The sequence below is a fragment of the Nicotiana tabacum genome, chromosome 23 (genome assembly GCF_000715075.1).
Source record: "Nicotiana tabacum cultivar K326 chromosome 23, ASM71507v2, whole genome shotgun sequence".
Taxonomy (NCBI): Eukaryota; Viridiplantae; Streptophyta; class Magnoliopsida; order Solanales; family Solanaceae; genus Nicotiana; species Nicotiana tabacum.
In genome coordinates, this window is record NC_134102.1 from 49,885,797 (window position 1) to 49,903,183 (window position 17,387).

Here is a 17,387-nt window from a genome sequence, read left to right on the forward strand (position 1 = left end):
TTTCAAATAATATTATACTTATTGAGACTCGACGTATTCTGTTTAGAGCTCATGACTCGATATTATCTGGTTTTGGGAAGATGACTTATGTACTTATGTTTTGGCTTCATTGAGACCGAATTCGGCAATTTATGTTAAAAATTCAGAGTCATATATCTTATTTCAATGTTTGTGTCATTGTGTATTTGACTTACCTAGTATTAGAGGTTAGGTGTCATCACGATCATTGGTGGGATTTTGGATCATGACATTTTATTAAATCCAAATCTATTCTAAGCACTTTCTAGATCTTGAGATGGATTTATTCACAGAAAAGTACCAATGTACCTTATTGAACTTTCTGTCATTCTTTTTAATCTGTCTATTTGTAGTTACTTTTACAATTGAAAACCTTCACTTTTTATTGGCTAATTTTGAACAGTTCTTGTCGGTAAATGAGTGAAACATGATAACAGCAGTTTTCTGATATGTTGAATAACACAAACTATTGTACGTTCAATGCTTATCAATGAATTATTATACATGCAGATATTGTACAATGCATAGATTTAAAAAATCTGAAATTTCAACTCCCTTTATAAAATTCCTATTGATAAAAGACAAATACAAAATGTTGGATTCCCTACAATCTTTATCGGTATCCGTTGTGTTTGAATCATTCTCTCAACGGTGAAAAGGTGTTAGTAAATCAAAATCAATTAGCCAGTGGTCTTGGAAGCAAAACTAGTTTTTGTCGAGTCCAGCCAGCCAGAGAAGAAGCTCCCGGAAACTGACTCTCTTTGTTCTGAACTCTCTGGCTCTCTTCTTTGCAATACTCTTAAAAACTCATCTGAACTTAAAGACCCATCATAATCCAAATCAAACATGAAAAATATCAAATCCACCACGTTATCAGTAAGGGATATGCCACAAACCTGGTAGGACATGAATCATTATTAGTAAATTTGGTAAAATTATGAAAGAACACAATTCATAATAAGAACACAATTTATAGACCATACTTGCTTAGCAGCTCCTTTTAGCTCTTGCTTAGACAAGAGTCCGTTTACTTTCCCATAGCTTAAGATGACCTGAGAAAATGACTGAAGTTCTTTGCGTAGCTTAGCGAGGCTCATGAATTCCTCGAACGTAATGCGTAAATCCCTAAAATGTGGTTTATCATCCAGATCTTCTACTCGATCGAGAAACTTATTGATGTGACTAATATCAGCAGATGCAACCATTGATAAAGCAAAATCTTTGGCAGAAATGCTTCCTTGTGACTTGTAGTCATAATGGGCAAATTCCAAACGTAATATCTGAAATGCACAAGAGGGAATTGATGCTTGGAACCAAATAAACAACATACGATATCCTATCTAGAAAGGTATTGTGAATTAGATGATTGTATTTTTGGGATAGAAAGTAAAAGGAAGGCATACTTCATCATGTAAATCTCTTAAGAACTGTACAAATCTTTCTTGCTCAAGGCGCCCATTTCCATCTTCGCTGAAGAAGTACTCCAAGAGTCCTCCTTCCTCTACGGAACCAGTAACTTTTAGTCCAAATCGAAGTCCATTTCTATGGCAAGCACCTTGTCTATTAGCAGTTCGCATATGTTCCATCATTTTCTTGAATTCTTCCTTGTCAACTCCTCTGTTCATGAAACTAGTCAGAAGTTCTAAAACAACTATAAGATAGGTGAATCTTGTTTTTCTAAAAATTTCGTTGATGTCATTGATGGGTCATTATAAATTGGACTCTATAATGTATGCATGAAAGTTGTTCTAGATGATAACAATAATTATGGGCTCAATCCCAAGCAAGTAGCAATAGGCTATATGAATCCTTACTAATTATGTCACTTCACTTAAGCTCATTGCTTAGCCGTTACAAAAGTGCATATTTACAAATGAAGTACACATAATCTTCTTATACAATAAATTTTCTAAGGGTATCACAATAGCAAACCAGCTTATCACAGTAGCGAAAAGAATAACAGGATAATCAGAGTTAAGTATCAGCAAAATGACATACCCATCATTGTCAAGGTCAAACATTCGAAAGGCATCTGAAAAGCTCGATTCTGGGATGCTCAGTAGTGTAACAAAAAAGATGTACCTAATCAAAAAAAGACAGACATGGTTTCAAGAGAAATTTTCAGTAAGCTCAGTTAGCATTCAAAGGGAATGACAACTTGCTTACACCTTATCTAGAGATCACGATAGGAACTAGAAATTGTTGAAGTATGTTTAAACCAAGATGGCAAAATAGTCTGATAGACACTTCTACTTGTTCAGTTTTGACATCCCAGTCTCCTATCCCATAGAATTTCAGCTGGATACCCGAACTTGTTCAAAAATGATATTTTAAACCCCTCCGACATTGTGTGTCCCTCAATCACCTAATGTAGGAATCCACAACAAATAAAAATAGTCCATGTTATTTTTTATTTTTGCATAAAACAAAAATATAACCTTTTTGACTTTTCCCTTTTATTTTTTGACTTTCTCTTTTTTCATACTCAAATATTTCACTTGAGGATCTGAGATGTTGGTTCTTCACTCTCTTTCTCTCTCCTCGCTCTCCTTAACGTCCTTCTGCCCCCCACCCACCCTTCCTACGCCCGTGACCCACACCGGAAACATTCGCCGGAAACCCGCCAGGTAAGTAGTCTTTTTCTCTCCTCTCTCCTCTCTCCCCCCTTCTCTCTCCTCTCTTTCCCCCATGCCGGAAACCCTTCTCTTTCGAACCCCCTTCTCTTTTTCCTGTTCTTTGCTGCTTCCCCCACCCTATCTTATTCCCCTGTTTTTTGTTTCCCCCTTCTTTCTCTCTCCTCTCTTTCACCTCTCCTCTACTCTCCGCCTCTCTTGCCTTCCCGTCCCACCTCCACTACCCACTGTACAATGGTATTAGAGGCAGCGACGACCCCCTTTTTTTCTTCTTCTTCTCCTTCCATTTTCCAAGTAAATCAGAGTGGCATGTAGGGTTCACGACGACAATTCAACAGTTACAGTTAGCGGCAGTGGCGGCGCATGGCGGCACGTGGCTGTAACCGACTCGTCTGGTTCTTTAGCAACGCCTCGACTCCCCGACTATATCCAAGTTCTTTCCCTCTGGAGTTGGTACCTCCGGGCATCCAGTCACTTTTTCTTATCCCCCTTCCTTGTTAGTAATTATTTGTTCTAGTTAAGGCAAATTTTTGCGAGATTACCCGTACCCTAAAGTTGTGTTGTCTAGTCTACTTCGGATTGCTTACCATTCCCTGCCGATTAGTTGAGTTACTTCGATTTTATGGGTGTTCAATTGAATTTGTATGTGTTTTTTCTTATCTGTACTTGTAATTAGTCCTCTAAGATAAAAAATTTAGTTTACTTCTTTAGCCTAACTATTACCTTGTATCAGTGATAATTTTGGATTTGTCTCCCTTAGGATCTAGTTCCTGGAGTAGTTGATGGAGGAGTAATGTCTTGTCCTCGGGTGAGGCGGGGGTCCATCGGAAACAACCTCTTTACCCTCCAGGTAGGGTTAATGTCTGCGTACACACTACCCCACAGACCCCACTCGTGAGATTATACTGGGATTGTTGCTGTTGTTGTCGTCTTTTTTCATACTCTTTCTCACCCTTCATGTTAACCAATACCCCCACCCCCACATTTTTCGTTCTTTCACCTTTTTAAGAATGTCGAACCAATTTTCGATCCCCATGAACAGATTTTCTTTTGTTCATTCGAGCTGACCAAGCACAATAGTAAGCACAATGACTACAGTTGCATCGTTCTTATTCAATCCCCTCTGTACCATTTCTCAGAATGACTTTAGGCACTTTGGAGGGTTATTCAAATTCAAATACCCAGCTATCATGATATTTTTACCCAACCAAATTCTGTGTGGTATTGAATCAAACATCTGTTGCACAATAACTAATCCACCCACTTACACATATCCATTCACGATGTTGTTCTAAGACACAATATCTCTTTCTGCATCTCATCAAAAACCTGCCTTGCAAGACAATTAACCCACAACAACTATAAAAATGCACCAAAGAATTCTGAACATGCAAAACTCCATCAACACCATTTTCACAAATTGATACGGAGTAAAACAGAGGAGCTTGCGAAAGTTATACATTGCGTTGCATAGTTGAGACATAACGGTCAATTAGTTAGGATTAAAGAGTTTTAGGGAAGTTTATTTAAGTCCCTTATCTTTTAAATTAGAAGTTCCTTAAATTACACATTGACCCCTTAATTTCCTTTGTCTTATATAAACTATGTCCTGCCCAGAATGGTACTGAGATGGCATATTGAGTAGATTATCCAGCTATAATCCTTAGGTTATTTTCATGATTTTCTCCTCTATATAGGTTGTAATTATCCTCTTTTATGGGAATAAATGAAAACCTATTTTATTTTGCCCTAGTTTATCTTTGCATTTCTCTTTTCTTTTCCCTTTTTCCCTTCTTTTTTCCGGCTCTCTTCACTGTTCCATTGCCCTGCGTATCAGTGGTATCAGAGAAATTCTTGGCTCTGTGGATGACCATGGCTGATAATATTAGCAATGTTATGGAGGTGCTCAAAAATATCTCACTCGATATGTCAAGCTTAACAGCTAGACAAAGTCTGTTGGAGGCAAACCAAGAGCAAAGTAACAAGAATCAGGAGGAAGCTTTGAGTGAGCTTAGAGAAGTGCTCAATGAAGTTATCCACGGAGGAAAGAGGCCAGAACGTGACAAATCGGTAACCCAAAGTGGAGGTGAGCTTTATTCTCCAAATGATAAACCCTTTGATTTTGGTGACTTAGCTTCCCCTAGCTCTAATGGAGCTAATACCTCTACAATACCAGTGAACCTCCTTGCTGTTAGCTCGGTTCTTCCTAACACTCAAACTAATTCGACTACCAACTTTACAACCTCAGCTCCTTAAATTCCCATAAACCCTAGTCATTCTCTGTATATTCAGAATCCCATAACCTCTCAGCTACAATCTTCTCCTTTTCTAGCTATAGGGTTGCAGGTTTTTCAAAACCCCTTCCCTAGAACAATAGTACCCTTAGCACCCCACCTTCCTAATCACCCAGGAAGGTATTATCAAACCACACAACCTCAAGGCTCGCCACTAGTGCCACCACTCTTATACCACCAAACATATAACCAGCCCAGCCAATTTCCTTCTGCCTACTATAATCCAAGCACACATATGCCACCACCCTTATACCACCAGACCCCATAAGTATCCACTCCCTATCCTTATCAGAATGTCCCCACCACCAACCAATTCCACAACTCAAACACTCCCAATGTGACATTACCCAGTATACCTTTTACCAAGTACCACAAGGTTGAATTTCTCAAGTTCAATGGTGAAGACCTTAGGACATGGTTGTACAAGGTAGAGCAATTTTTTTCCGATGAAGACCTTACTATCCAGCAGAAAATGAAGCTAGTTTCCATGCATTTTGAAGGGAATGCTCTACAATGGCATTTAGGCTATATGAGAAGTAGAGGACAAATGCCACTTCCTACTTGGGATGAATACTTATGGGCTTTATGTGATAGCTTTGGAGCTGAGTATTCTGATCCTATGACTGAGATTATGAATATCAAGCATACTAGGAGTGTGAAGGATTACCAAAAGGCTTTCAATAGTGTAATGACTAGGATGAATCTGTCAGTTGAACATGCTATTAGTATATTCCTGAATAATCTTAAGCCTAAAATCAGCAATGTTGTGAGAATTGGTAATCCTAGCAGTTTACCACAAGCCTACTACTTGGCCAGGCTACATGAGGCCAGCTTTATTGCATAAAGCAAGGCTATCAAAGCAGCATCTGCAGTGCATCAGCATTATGTTGTAATAACACTTCAAGGACAAGGCTCTACTGGGTGGGCAAAGGCTGCTACACCTACCTACAAACCACCTGTGACTGCCAACCTAGATGGTTTCAGGAAAAGAAGACTTACACCAGCTAAAATTGATGAGAAAAGGGCCCAAGGTATATGTTTCTTCTGTGATGAAAAGTTCACACCGGGGCATAAATGCAAGGCTAAAAGGCGCATATACTTCATGGAAATAAATACAGAAGAACTGGGAGACAGTGAGGAAACAGAGGTGGAAGTGTAGGATATTGAAGAGCCTCAAGAAGTAGCAAACCCTGTTGAGAACTATGAAATATCTCTGCAAGCCTTGAATGGCACTAAGGGCTACAAAACTCTCAGGATACAGGGCTTCCTGAACAAAATCCTATAAATGTTCTCATTGATTGTGGCTCCACCCACAACTTCATCAATGAGAAGCCTGCCAAGAGAATAGGTTACACAATTAGCCAAATACACCCTCACAATGTATCTGTAGCTGATGGCAGGATCATCCAATATGTTAAGGGAAGCAAGGTCTTCAAGTGGTTCATGTAAGGGGTTCTTTTCCAAGATGACTTCCTAGTGCTTCCTATAGGCAGTTGTGACGTTGTGTTGGGAATTCAATGGTTGTGTAAGTTAGGAGACATCAAGATCTTCATGATCAAGGTCTGTTCTGCCAACATGTCTCCAACTGCAAGCTCTCAGAAATAAGAGGAAATTCCTATACCAGTCCAAACATTACTCACTGAATATAGCATACTCTTCCAAGAACCTAAACATTTGCCTCTTTCAAGAGGAGTGTTTGACCATCACATTCCCTTAGTTGAAGGCAGTGCTCCTGTTAATTCTAGACCTTACAGATACTCCCCAATACAAAATAATGTGATAGAAGACATGGTGAAGGAAATGATGGCTCAAGGGATCATCAAGTATAGTTCTAGCTCTTATGCCTCACCTGTGGTATTAGTTGGAAAGAAGGATGGCTCATGGAGACTGTATGTTGATTATAGAGCTCTAAACAAAGTCACAATTAAGGATAAATTTCCCATACCTATCGTTGAGGAGTTATTGGATGAACTCATAGGGTTAGAAATTTATTCAAAGATAGATCTAAGAGCATGCTATCATCAGATTAGAATGGCACCCTCTGATGTGCACAAGACAGCCTTTAAAATACACTCAGGATACTATGAATACTTGGTCATGCCCTTTAGATTGACCAATGCTCCTTTTAGTTTTTAAGGGCTTATGAACCATATTTTTTCAAGCATATTTGAGAAAGTTTATCCTAGTGTTCTTTGATGATATTCTAGTTTTCAGCAAAACATTAGATGAGCATGAGCAACATCTCAGACTCACCTTTGAATTGTTGGTACAACACCAGCTTTTTGCTAAAGGGAGTAAGTGTGTATTTGCAGCAACTACGATTGAATACTTAGGACATTATATTTCTGCTGAAGGAGTGACAACTGACCCCAAGAAAATTGAGGCAATCCAAGGATGGCCTAAACCTACTAACATCAAACAGCTAAGAGATTTTTGGGGCCTAGCTGGGTACTATAGAAGATTCATCAGGGGTTATGGAGTTCTTAGCAAGCCACTTACTGATTTACTCAAGAAGGACAGTGAAGACTGACCAAAAGGCTCCAAAATTCCTTGCATACATGGTCACAATTGAAATGGATAGCAAAGATGATGCAATATGATTTCATAATTGAGTACAAGAAGGGTAAGAAAAACAAGGTGGCTGATGCCTTATTTAGACTGCCTGCAGCTGAACTAGCTGCCCTTACCTTATCTTCTATTCAAACTGACTTGCTTAGTCTGATCACTCAAAGTTGGAACTTAGACCCAGACTTGACTGCCTTGATTCAGACTCTAAAGAGGGGTACAGAGGTACAAGGCTACACTTTCATTCATGATCAACTTAGAAGACATGGCAAATTGGTGATTGGTCCAGACTCTAGCTTGAAGAAGAACATTATGCAGCTGTGGCATGATTCCCCTATGGGGGGGCTCTGGGATTGAACTAACATACAGGAGGATAGCATCACTGTTTTATTGGAAAGGGTTGAGATAAGATGTTCATACTTATGTCAATGGCTGTAACATTTGCCAAAGGCATAAGTATGATAGGTCTCCCTATCCAGGACTCCTACAGCCCTTGAAGTTGCCAGTCATAGCTTGGAGTAGTATCAGCATGGATTTTATAGAGGGACTACCCAAATCAAAAGGAAAGATTGTGATTCTTGTAGTAGTTGATAGACTCACTAAGTATGCTTACTTCCTGAGTCTCTCTCACCCTTATTCAGCATCAGAAGTGGCCAACCTCTTCATGGAACAGATTCACAAACTTCATGGCATGCCTGAAGACATAGTAAGTTACAGGGACCCCATCTTCACCAGTAAAGTTTGACAGGAATTATTCTCTATGCATGGGGTGACACTTAATATATCCACGGCATACCACCCTCAAACTGATGGCCAAACAGAAGTCATCAATAGATGCCTTGAAATATATCTCAGATGCTTTTGTTCTGAATCACAATCTGATTGTTGTTCATACCTTTCTTCTGCTGAGTGGTGGTATAATACTACCTTTCACTCTTCTATACAAACAATACCATATGAGGCTTTGTATGGCCAACCTCCCCCCCTCCATTTACCCTATGTAGCAGGTGACTCAGCTGTCGAAGAGGTTGATAGAAGCCTCTTAACAAGAGAATTCAAACTGCAACTCCTCAAACATCATCTCCAACGAGCAAAACAAAGAATGACTACTCAGGCTAACAAGCATCGCTCAGATAGGAAATTCAAAGTGGGAGACTGGGTTTACCTCAAAATTCAAACCTATAGACAAGTGACACTATCAGGTTCCCATTTCTCAAAGCTCTCAGCTAAGTACTATGGACCATACCAAGTCTTACAAAAAATTTATCCTGTGGCATACAAATTGTCCCTCCCACCCCCGTTACTTCTCCATCACACTTTCCATGTTTCCTAACTCAAATTATGCCACAACTTACCTGCCAATATCTCTCACCCTCTTGTCCTTGACATATCCAGCCCCTACTGCCCAAATCCTCAGAAAATCCTTGATCGACGCATGGTCCAAAAAGGGAACAAGGCAGTTACTCAAGTTTTGATACAATGTGATCAACTACCTCCTGAGCAGGCTACTTGGGAAGACTACCACTCCTTCATGGTTAGATTCCCTTCTTTTCTTCCTTGAGGACAAGGAAGATTTTGACAAGGGGATCGGATACGGAGTAAAACAGAGGAGCTTGCGGAAGTTATACATTGCGCTACATAGTTGAGACATAACGGTCAATTAGTTAGGATTAAAGAGTTTTAGGAATGTTTATTTGAAGTCCCTTATCTTTTAAATTAGAAGTTCCTTAAATTACACATTGACCCCTTAATTTCCTTTGTCTTATATAAACTAAGTCCTACCTAGAATGGTACTGAGATGGCATATTGAGTAGATTATCCAACTGTAATCCTTAGATCGTTTTCATGATTTTTTCCTCTATATAGGTTGTCATTATCCTCTTTTATGGGAATGAATGAAAACCTATTTTATTTTGCCCTAGTTTATCTTTGCATTTCTCTTTTCTTTTCCCTTTTCCCTTTCTTTTTTCCGGCTCTCTTCACTGTTCCATTGTCCTGCGTATCACAAATAGCCCATCACACTTCTGACCCAAATCCAAACGACCCATTTTAGGTAAGAACTCACGAGTGGTGAAAAGATAAGGGGACTGGCGGGACAGAAGCAAGAGAAGAGAAGAAGGGAGGGATGGAGGGAGGGAGGGAATTGGGGGGGGGGGGGGGCAAGGAAGATAGGGACTGTCGAAAAGATTGGGTGAAAGAAAGAGAAGAAATGAGTTGAGAGAAGAGATGGTGTAGGGGAGATTAAAAATAAAATGGTGGTGGGGAATTTGTTTTTTCTTATTTCATTGTTATTTTTTCATTTGAAAAACCATTTGATTTCACTGGCTTTTAAAAGCATGTAACCACGCACTTCATCCTACACATACGCTTGGTGGTCAACAGTAGAGGAGTTTAAAAGTTGAGCATAAATTCAGGAGTATGGCTGATACTCTGAGTAGGGGTGCCACAATGTTAAAACTGAATTAAGTAGAAGTGTATCGAATTATAGTGCCACCCAAGATCACACAATTAAAAGCTTTATCTCTCCCTTCATTTTCTTTTTTCTCTGACGGCCGGGTTGTTGGGAGGGTGAGAGGATTAGCTCCGGTACTAGTAGCTTGGACACATCTCAATGCTATTTTTTTTTAGGGAACTTTACATAACTGTCACATTTTAAAATAAATATAACAAATTTTTAGCATGAAATCCAATATTACAGTTATGGCAGAAAAATATTTATATTTGTAGTACATAATTTCATTAAAATAGGAATATTAATTATTAATCCGTAAAAAACATAAGCAATTTGAATGGAAAGTCAATAATATTTTGTACAAAAATCATGTCTTTTTTCTCTTTATCTATTAGCTTTCCTTCTTTTTCTTCATCTTCTTAATTTTATTTTCTGCCGAAACCAATATATTTTCTAAATTTGTTCCATTCGTTTTCTTTTTAATTATCTTTCTTAAGTTTTTCTCTTCCTTCTTTCTTTCTTTCTTAACATAAAGATCTTACTTCGATAATAATATATGTTAATATATACAAAACATATATAAAAAAATATATATTGAATTAACACATACAAAATATACAAAAAATATACATAAAAAATACATCTTCAATTAAGATGACACTTAGACATGTGAAATATACATAAAGAAATATATCTCTTAAATTCAGTTAAGATGGCATATATATATATATATATATATATATATATATATATATATATATATATATATATATATATATATATTAAATTTAATTAAGATGGCATATAAATATACAAAAAATATATACATAAAAAATACATCCTGAATTAAAATGGCACTTGACATATAAAATATATTTGAAATATACATTAAAAATACATCTTAAAATAAGATGGCACTTCACAAATAAATATACAAAAATTATATACATAAAAATATATTTTGAATTAAAGTGATACTCGATATACAAAGTATAAAAGACGTATAAATCAATACATCTTGAATTTAGGTGACATTCACATATGCATCAGATTTTTAAAAATGGAGTGAAGAAGATGAATGTTGGAAAGGGAGAATGAAGATGGACAAAAAAAGCACTTCCTGTGATTAGTGAGTCAGTTAACTTATTAAATATTGAGCTTAATTTTTATAATATGTTAATAATAAAAAAAAAGTGTTCTTTATGGAATAAACAATAAATGATGCTATTTTTTTTAAATAATAGTTAAAAAAGGATCAAGCGTGTAAAAAACTCATTTTTTAATTAAAGCCATATGTCCAGGGTATTTTTCAATGCTTCTTTAATTTTTTCCTATTAATGATTTTTGAAAAAGAAAATAATTAAAGGAGAAAGAAATAAACAACTGTTACGGCGTTGTTCGCCAAACTTTTGAAAGGGTTCGTCTCCTCCTTTATTTTTACAGTAATATGCTAGAATCAAAGTAAAAAATTACTCCCTCATTTTCAATTTAGGTGACAATTTTCCTTATTAATCCGTTCCAAAAAAATTACACATTTCTACAATTGGTAATAATTCAACTTTAAACTCTTCATTTTATCATTAATGAGAAACTTTTACAATCACACAAATGTCATGGCCCACAAAACTTTTACTCCCTTAAAGCTTTTAAGATTAAAAGTTTCAAAAATCTTTTTTTTTTCTTAAACTCCGTGCCGAATCAAACTAACTTATCTGATTTGAAACGGAGTGAGTAATTAATAAAAATAAGATTAGTGGTACAAATTTTCTATAGAACACATAACGTTACAATGAGAAACATAATAACCACTAGACAAATATAATAATGCATATGTAATATGTTCTCAACAGCGAAACAAAACTCAAAAGAAAAAACTAAATAAATAAATGTATTCAGATGACGACGAGAGATGCAACAACAAATGTATTGTTTCGACTTTCATATTTCTGCAGCTTTCCAAATATAGACAGAGAAATGTGACATTAAAAAGTATTTAACTTTTAAAAAAGAAGATGATTATGTTTAAGTAAATTTGAAATTGGTTATAGCATACTAAAGAAGACAGAAAAAACAAAACTTTTCGAAAGTTAGGCAATACAACATTTGCTTATTTTTTCCCTTTATTATTTATTTATTTCTTTTTTGATTCTTATCATTAAAATGGACAATAAGGATGGATCCTAGCCTATAAAAAATACGATAGACATGTGGCATTAATCAATAGCAACATTGAGATGCATGAAATACTTACTCAGGAAAGGATATAAGTCCATCATTATTGGTATCAAAAAGCATGAAAAATTGTGAAGGAGCACAATGTAGGTCGCTGGAAGCTGATTCTCCTTTGAGATAGCCCCCTCTAACACCACTTGTTTCTGATGGAGGAAACACTGGAACAATCGCTCGCATTAAGTCTACTGGAGTCATATACACTTCGCCACTTGGAGTTCGGTAAGATGCAAAGTACTCAAATACCTTGAACCAACGTAAAAAGAAAAATAAGAATATGTCCGTATAATTCCAAGAAGTATCATGAGTAATATGTCTGCACTGTGCTCAGAATGCAGAATTTGTAGAAAATTCTTGCCTAAAGAATCATTAATTTTTAGTCTTCTTTATTTTTCTTCTTTATGCGTCTATTATCCGAAACTATTGGGCCGACTAATTCTGATTTGGAATTTTTATATTCCTATACACAATTTGAAACTTTATTACCCTCCCTACTCAAGTTTCAATTTAATTACATTCTATATACAAATTTACCAATTATATACACTTTAGGAATTAAATGAGTATCCCTTTATATTAGGAATCAATTATTTCTCATCCTTATTCTCTCTTCCTCCTGCGCTCTCCCTCTCCGTCACTCTCTCTCTCTCTCTCTCTCTCTCTCTCTCTCTCTCTCTCTCTCTCCTGCTCTCTCTCTCCGTCTCTCAATCCCTAATTCCAGTAATGTAGAGCAAACGAAAAGAGAGCAGCAATTCCACCATTGACATTCATTAAAAAGTTTTGAAACTTTGAATGCGAATTTGGGTTTTCAAAAATCATTATCTGTTTGGATTAGGTGTTGTTGCAAACAATTGAGAATATTGTTTGGAGTTTATATCTCAATTTTGAGGGTGTTTTGGTGAAGATTAGACTTGATTTTGGGTGAATTTCAAATTGAAACTCGAAAAAGAAGAAGACATGACATACATTATACTTACGAAATTGTAGTAAAATTATAGAAAAATTGTATTATGTTGTTTATATATATTTTGTTATTTAAATATTGTATGAAAGTTGAACAATATTGTATAATAATTATATTTCAGTTGTATGATATTGTAGTTGTATATAACTGGGATAGAAATAATGTATGAAAGTTGTAGATAAGTTGTATAATATACAATTAGGTGTATAAAATTTATTTTTACTATGTATAAATCAGATACGAAATATACAAAAGACATTGTATAAAGTTTGTATAAAAATTATAGTTAAGTGATATGATATTGTAGTTGTAGATAAGTTGTAGATAAGTTGAATAATATATAATTATTACGTGTGAAATTTATTTTTTGTATAAATTAGATACAAAATATATAAAAGACATATTTGTAGAAAATTTTATATTTAAATTTGTTGGGTGTGAGATGAAAGGTTTATTGTTATTTTCATATCTCTTCTCTATATCATTAAGTAGTTCTCATGTCAAAGTCTGGTTGATTTTGGATATGTATATTTTGCCATGAAGTAGTAAGCGTGGTGATTTTTATATTTTGCCATGAAGTAGTAGAAGATGAGATATGGGGAGAAAGAGAGGGTGACGGTACTCGAGATCTGAGAGATTAGATTCTCTAAATCCCTAAATATAAGTTCAATCTTGAGAGATGCTTTTCTTCATCAAAAGATATGTTTCAGAATTAACACTGTGATTTCTGCAGAAAACCGGCAGCATTTTTGGGGGGGAGCTTGACCGAACCACTGGCTATATACATCTCAGTAAGCTCGACCAGGTTCAACCAACTTTGCTGAACTTTTCCTGAATGTTAAGGATGATTTGTACTTGCTGCAAATCGATGCTAAAAAGCTTGGGAATGGGTTGGTTTACGAAGCTATCGATGACTCATGTTCAGAAGATTTTACAAAGCTTGTTTGTTGTAAGAGGGGAGAGAGGAGAGAAAAAAGGAAAAGGGTACAACTAAATCCCTTGATTGAAGGCATAAATAATGGATTTGGAGCATTTTAAGGTGGATTGTATACATTTTATAACTAAAATGTGTTTAGGTCGGGTAAATACCAAAATATGGACATTTTTCGTAATAAGGTTTCAAATAGTGTATAGGAATGAAAAAAATTCATTCTGATTTATACAGCATAGGGCCCACTAAAGGAGAAATTACTCTCTACCAAGAGTTTTTCTATTTATAACTCGAAGCCTATGATTAAGGATGGAGCAATTTCATCCATCCCACTCACCCCGCAGGCTTCGTTGTACCTTGCCTACTCATCAAGACTTATTTGTATTCAGATACAATCTATTTTCTTGGGCCCAAGGGAACCTTGGCCAATCGTTCCTCGCCCGTCCTTGCTTAGGAAAAAATTAAACAACTATCTCTTGATTGATCTGTTCCCGTTGGTGGTAGAAGAGAAGAAGATAAAGAGGGGTTGCCATTGACGGAGAAGAGAAGAAGAGAAAGCGGAAACTAATTTTATTTCAAGGATGTATTATTTCAGGGAAGAAGCAGAATGAAGGACACACTTTAGGGTCTGTTGGAAAGCCACCAGGTAATTGAAATTAGTATAATTACTAGGTACTAATTACACAGCCTAATAATTATATTGTATTATAATTACGACGACTTGTTTGTTTGTCATAATAATTACAGTGTAATTACAAGTGTACTGTTTGGTTGCACAAGTGTAATTACACGGTTAGATTAAATCTTAAATATAAAGTTAATTACTAATCACATATTTGTAACTAATATTCTAAAAATAACTGACATATATATTTTTAAAATTAATAGTAATATTTTACTTTAATTAATAATAAAAACTAAAAGTATATATTTTGTAAGAACATCATGGACTGCATGCTTGATAAAAATGATATTTATAAATATTAATGCCATTACATTACTCAAATATTTTATGAAAAAATAATCTATTAAGCAAATAAAATAGAATTAATAAGTCAATACTACTAAAGCAAATAAAATAGAATCGAAAATATAATATAAATTCAAAATTTAAAAATTAAATAAATAAACATAATACTCTTATATAAAATTATAATTAACATAAAATAAGTTTCAACATAATTTAAAAGAAAAAAAATATAAGTTTATAACCTCATTCAACAGTGAGATTCTACTTTAATGACATCACTCATTATATGCCAAGTTTATTAATGACTCGTTATTTCTAATATTAGGAGGTGTAGTTTCAAAACTAGAATAATAGCACAATTTTCTAAATGAAGAAAATAAAAAAAATAAAAAATATGAGTAACTACATGGAATCACAAAAAATAAACATTGAAAAATGAGAATATTATTTTAATATTAAAAAAATAATATATCATTTTAACATAATTAAGTTTGCATATAACCTCATTCAATAATAAAGTTCAGCTTTAATATCACTCATTATAAGTCTAGTTTGTGGATAACTTATTCTTTCTAAGATTACGAGGTATAATATTTTAGAAAAATTAGAATAATAACATAGCTAAGTGTAATAAAAAATAAAAAAAATAATTAAGAAAGAAATAAAATATGAGAAATTACGTAGAAACACGTGAAGTAACGGTTAAAAACTGAAAAATAAGGAAATAAAAGATAAATAATGTTAAAAAAAGAATTTGAAAAGTTAAAATAAAAAATAAATTAAAAAGAAAAAAGAATAGAAATAAAAAGTAAATTAAAAAGAAAAAAGTGATTATAAAAATGACCTTGTAATTACACCATGTATTTACCAGCAATTCTTAGCCATCCTTGAATTGCAGAGTGTAATTACACTGCCTCAATTACACCAATTACATGCTGACCAAGTAATTACTTTATCGGACAAATATGTTAAAATTGTGTAATTACACCCAAATCCAATTAAAGGGTGGCTTTCCAAATAGGCCCTTAATCCACATCAGCAGTATGTGTTTAATAGGCACAATATGTATTGAGTTCAGGTGCCCAATAGGTACAAGTTTAAGTGAAAATTATTGCTAAGTTAAAGGGGCTATTTATGTATTTGGCCATAAAATTTCTTTCATGCATAGTTAAAGGGAAAAAAATTATATAAAAGAAACTATTATCATATTTTTATGTAACATCCAAATTCTAATGTTCTGTTGACTGTTAATTAGAAAGAGGGACTCTTAAGTTAAAGAGAGTTTTATTGTCTCGCTTCCTATGCAAGTTTTAACCCTTGGGTGGGGGCAAAACTAGTCAAGAATCAGAACCCTTAATGTTATTTGTACTTGCTACATAATAACATTACATGTCTAATAGTACCGTAATAATTGATGCATGTACAATGTACCTAATAAATAATATCTCTACCTTTTCAGGAGGACTTTGCAGTCTCAACCGTTTCTCATACTTGAAGAAAACTTTTTTTCGGTATGAATCTGAAAATACAGAAGAAGGCAAACAAAAAACCATAAAAGTTGAAGAAAATGAATAAAAACAATCATTACTCTAATATATGTAAATTCAATTTCAATACCTCCAAATAAAAACGTGGGTTTTTTCCCTGGCTCTTCCCTTCTACTTTCAGAATTAGCATAACAAATATGAGAATCATTATGAGAAGGGGATGAAATATAATAGACGGCTAAGGTTGAGCAAGCAATAATGACACCAGAAGACAGTGATTCAACAACTATTCGATTTTTTCTATATCCATTGGAACCGCCGAACCCAACATCTAATTGGTGGCCATTCGATTTGGTGAAGATGGAACGAAATATTGGATTATGAGCGGCAAGCGCTCGGATTGCTTGCTTAGGTGTTCTAAAAAATGCCCAAGGATGCATAGTAATTACAAGCAGTAAGGAGATAGCAGAAAACCAAAAGAGGATCAAGATTATTATCACTAAGTTGTTACAGACAAGGTTGATCCTTGGAAAGGGGAAAGTGAAAATATTACGGATATATTTGACCGAGAAAGAGAGGTGTGGGATGTTTCTTGAGTTTTTGGCTCAGCTTTATTCATAACGGTCTCCAAGGTGGTTGGTTATATATGTTTTTTATGAGTCCCGATTATGTGCAATACTAGTGGCAAAGGAAGCCCATGCTAAGCTCGGGCCCCAACTCAATGATTTTGATTAAAAAGTAATTTGTGTTGTAGTCTTTCAAAATTAATCGTATAAAAAATTCTCTGTTTCTGTTACCATGCATATCCATTGTTTATATCTTCAAATTGGATTTTGAATCAGTC

The 17,387-nt window shown here is 34.9% G+C and overlaps 1 protein-coding gene across 2 annotated transcripts; it reads right to left on the reverse strand.

The window, feature by feature from the left end:
- Window positions 1–442: 442 nt before the first annotated feature.
- Window positions 443–17,169, reverse strand: LOC107766845 (calcium uptake protein, mitochondrial-like). Of its 2 annotated transcripts, XM_075246932.1 has the most exons (7): window positions 16,674–17,169; window positions 16,508–16,575; window positions 12,214–12,437; window positions 2,017–2,100; window positions 1,422–1,635; window positions 1,002–1,298; window positions 443–914 (listed from the first exon to the last, which is right to left on the reverse strand). In XM_075246932.1, the coding sequence occupies exons 1-7, from the start codon at window positions 16,981–16,983 to the stop codon at window positions 699–701; spliced, it is 1,413 nt and encodes a 470-aa protein (XP_075103033.1). In that variant the 5' UTR covers window positions 16,984–17,169; the 3' UTR covers window positions 443–698. The 2 variants fall into 2 exon arrangements, with proteins under 2 accessions (XP_075103033.1, XP_075103034.1); XM_075246933.1 differs by lacking the exon at window positions 2,017–2,100.
- Between the last annotated feature and the right edge of the window lie 218 nt (window positions 17,170–17,387).

Excerpts from the sequence above, each read along its gene's own strand:
- LOC107766845 (XM_075246932.1), bottom strand. The coding sequence starts at position 16,983 with ATGCATCCTTGGGCATTTTTTAGAACACCTAAGCAAGCAATCCGAGCG. Across the intron at positions 1,636-2,016 it reads TTTGACCTTGACAATGATGG|AGGAGTTGACAAGGAAGAAT; the intron begins GTATGTCATTTT and ends TTTCATGAACAG. Across the intron at positions 915-1,001 it reads TAAAAGGAGCTGCTAAGCAA|GTTTGTGGCATATCCCTTAC; the intron begins GTATGGTCTATA and ends ATGTCCTACCAG.